Here is a 3,429-nt window from a genome sequence, read left to right on the forward strand (position 1 = left end):
AGGTATTGCGATTGGCTATGGCTATCTAATACTGTTCTGTGGTTAAGAAGAATGGGAAGATAAGGGTATGCATAGATTTTAGGAATTTAAATTCAGTTACCCTAAAAGATGAGTATCCGATGCCCATGGCCGATCAATTGATTGATATGGCCGCCAAGAAAGAGATTCTGTCATTCATAGATGATCACTCAGGTTATAACCAGATATTCAGAGCAGAAGATGATGTTAACAAGACGGCATTTAGATGTCCGGGAGCCATAGGCACTTTCAAATGGGTGGTAATGCTTTTTGGTTTGTAAAATGCCGAAGCCACTTATCAACGAGCTATGAATGCAATCTTCCATGACATGATAGGGAAATTTATAGAAGTGTACATTGATAACGTGGTGGTGAAATCAGCGACAAAGGCAAAGCATCTGACAGACTTGAGGAGATCATTTAAGAGAATGAAAGCTCATGGTTTGAAAATGAACCCACTTAAATGCACTTTTGGAGCGACAGCGGGGAATTTTCTGGGATTTTTGGTGCATCGGAGAGGTATTGAGGTCAACAAGAATAAAGCTAGGGCGATCATCAAAGCTCAACCACCTTGCAACAAGAAGGAGTTACAAAGATTGATTGGTCAAATCACATACTTGGGAAGGTTTATTTCAAACCGTGCTGGGAAGATCCATACTTTTTCTCCGCTTTTAATGCTCAAATCAGAGGAAGACTTTCAATGGGAAAAGTATCACCAACATGTGTTTGAATCAATCAAGGAATATCTTACTAACCCTCCTGTCCTTATACCGCCTAGGAAGAAACAGCCGCTGAAGTTATATATTTCAGCTGGGGATAAGTCAATCAGAAGTTTGTTAGCTCAAGATAATAAAATAAGAAAAGAACAGGCAGTGTATTACCTTAGTTGTATTTTGACACCGGTTGAGCGTCGATATACGCCAATTGAAAAAATGTGTCTTGGTTTGTATTTTGCTACTCATAAATTGAGAATATATATGCCACCTATTTTAGTTTATGTGATTTATGCCACTGACCTAATTAAGTATATGCTCTCTCGTCCAATAATTTCTGGACGAATAGGCAAGTGGTCCTTGGCCCTCATGGAATTCAGTTTCCAATATGTGCCTCAAAGGGCTGTAATGGGCCAAGCACTTGCTGATTTCCTAGCCGACCATCTATGCTTAGATGTTGATCCGGGAGTCCATGATGCAATAGAGTTGTGTGTTATTCAACTAACTCCTTGGACTTTAATCTTTGACGGATCAAGCGCAAATGATGTTCAAGGGGCCGAAGTTGTAATAATTGCACTAAATGGAAGGAAAACAACATATTCTTTCTTTCTAGACTTCAAATGTTCTAACAATCAAGCAGAATATGAATCTCTGATTATCAGTCTTGAAATACTCTTAGAAATGGGAGCACAGACCGTTGAGAGCATAGGTGATTCAAGTCTAGTGATCGGTCAATTGTCTAGTAATTTTAGATGCCAAAGTTGGCACCTCAAACCATTTCACTCTATAGCGATGCAATTACTACAAGAATTTGCAGATATAAAGGTCAAGCGTGTTTATAGAATGCATAACAAAGAGGGTAATGATTTGGCTTAAATAGCATCTGGCGTCAGGGTGCTAGAAGGAATAATGGAGAATTTGACTAAAATAAAGAAAAGATCATTACCCTCAGTCAAGGTGAGGAAAGAATTGTTGGCAGAGGTCTTTGCAATCGAGGTGGAAGAGGATATAGAGGAGGATGATTGGAGAACACCAATCATGGATTTTCTTAAAAATCCAAACCCTAAGGCTGACAGGAAGCTAAAGATCAAAGCTCTTAAGTTTGTGATGATTGATGGAGACCTATTCAAGAAAAGCATCAAAGATGACTTATTCTTAAGGTGTGTCAGTAAAAAAGAAGCCATGAAAGTAATGGGAGAAGCCCATCAAGGGATATGTGGTGCCCACCAGGCTGGAATAAAAATAAAGTGGCTGATTAGAAGGTACGCTTATTACTAGCCCGGGATGCTTAAAGATTGCATCACATATGTTAAAGGATGTCAAGCATGTCAAAGGCATGGGCCAATCCATAGAACCCTAGCGATTGAGTTACAGCCAATCATAAAACCATAGCCTTTTAGGGGTTGGGCTATGGATTTGATAGGGAAAGTTTATCCACCTTTTTCTAAACAACATTGTTTTATCATTGTGGCAACTAACTACTTTACCGAATAGGTCGAGGCGGTGCCTATGAGATCGGTGCACCAGGAAGATGTGATTCGATTTATCAAGCAACAAATTATTCATAGATTTGGGATCCTAGAATCAATCACAACTGATCGAGGTTCAGTCCTTATTGCTAAAGAAGTGCAGGCATTTGCAGCAGAGTACGAGATCAAGCTCCTAAACTTAACCCCGCATTTTGCAAAAGGAAATGGTCAAGCCAAGTCGTCTAATAAGACATTAAAAGCTATCATTGAAAAAATGGTGGAAGATAACCCTAGGGTGTGGCATAAACTGTTATTAAAAGCACTTTGGGCATACAGAACTTCTTAACGGTCAAGCACAGGTGTAACTCCATTCATGCTCACCTATGGTCATGACGCAGTTTTGCCCATGGAAGTGACTGTGCGGTTAATGAGATTCATATTGCAAAACAATTTGACTCCTGCAGAATACAATGAATCTATGTTAATTGAATTGGAAGACCTAGATAAAGTGAGGTTAAAGGCTCTTGGCCATATACAAGTTCAAAAGAGGCGAGTAGCAAGGGCATATAACAAGCGCGTTAGGGCCAAAACCTTTAGCGAAGGCGACTTGGTATGGAAGACAGTCCTCCCAATAGGTGTGAATGATAAAAAATATGGAAAATGGTCGCCAAATTGGGAGGGTCCATTTATGGTTTACAAATTCTTAAAAGGAGGTGCATATCATTTGCAAGATCTCGACGGGGAGATACACCCCCGGCCAATTAATGGCCGGTACTTAAAAACCTATTATCCTATAATATGGGAGAAGATGGAGAATGAAGCCAAAGATGGTTAAATAATCAAAAAACCATAGAGACATGCATTTCATTCATTGTTCCATTGAGTACAAAAGTTCACAAGAGTCATTACATATCATTTTCTTTGCAAATAAAAAAAATGACTCCGAGCTCATCCCACTCCTTCTTAGACATGGCCACTTTTTCATCCTTTTTGGCCTTAGTCGAGGAATTTCTTTTGAGACTGATACTCTCTGCTGATTAATTTCCACATTCTTTTCATAAATCTCCTTCATCTGAGTAGTGAGTTCCTCTCTTGATCGGGCAGTCTCAGTCAATTCCAGCTTGAGACATTCCATCTCCCGTTCAATTTCTGCAGTTCTCTGGGTTACCTTAACATGAGCCGATTGTAAGGTACAAAAATGGGAAACATTTTCCTTCACTTGTTTAGTC

At 39.5% G+C, this 3,429-nt stretch overlaps 1 protein-coding gene across 1 annotated transcript; it reads left to right on the forward strand.

The window, feature by feature from the left end:
* Window positions 1–2,573: 2,573 nt before the first annotated feature.
* On the forward strand, window positions 2,574–3,035 carry LOC132273669 (uncharacterized). The gene has a single exon (XM_059774669.1). The coding sequence runs from the start codon at window positions 2,574–2,576 to the stop codon at window positions 3,033–3,035; it is 462 nt and encodes a 153-aa protein (XP_059630652.1).
* The last annotated feature ends 394 nt before the right edge of the window (window positions 3,036–3,429 follow it).

This window comes from Cornus florida, unplaced genomic scaffold (genome assembly GCF_030987335.1).
Source record: "Cornus florida cultivar Cherokee Brave unplaced genomic scaffold, ASM3098733v1 CherokeeBrave_3.0.0_Hap2_Chr01, whole genome shotgun sequence".
Lineage (NCBI taxonomy): Eukaryota > Viridiplantae > Streptophyta > Magnoliopsida > Cornales > Cornaceae > Cornus > Cornus florida.

Excerpts from the sequence above, each read along its gene's own strand:
- LOC132273669 (XM_059774669.1), top strand. The coding sequence starts at position 2,574 with ATGCTCACCTATGGTCATGACGCAGTTTTGCCCATGGAAGTGACTGTG.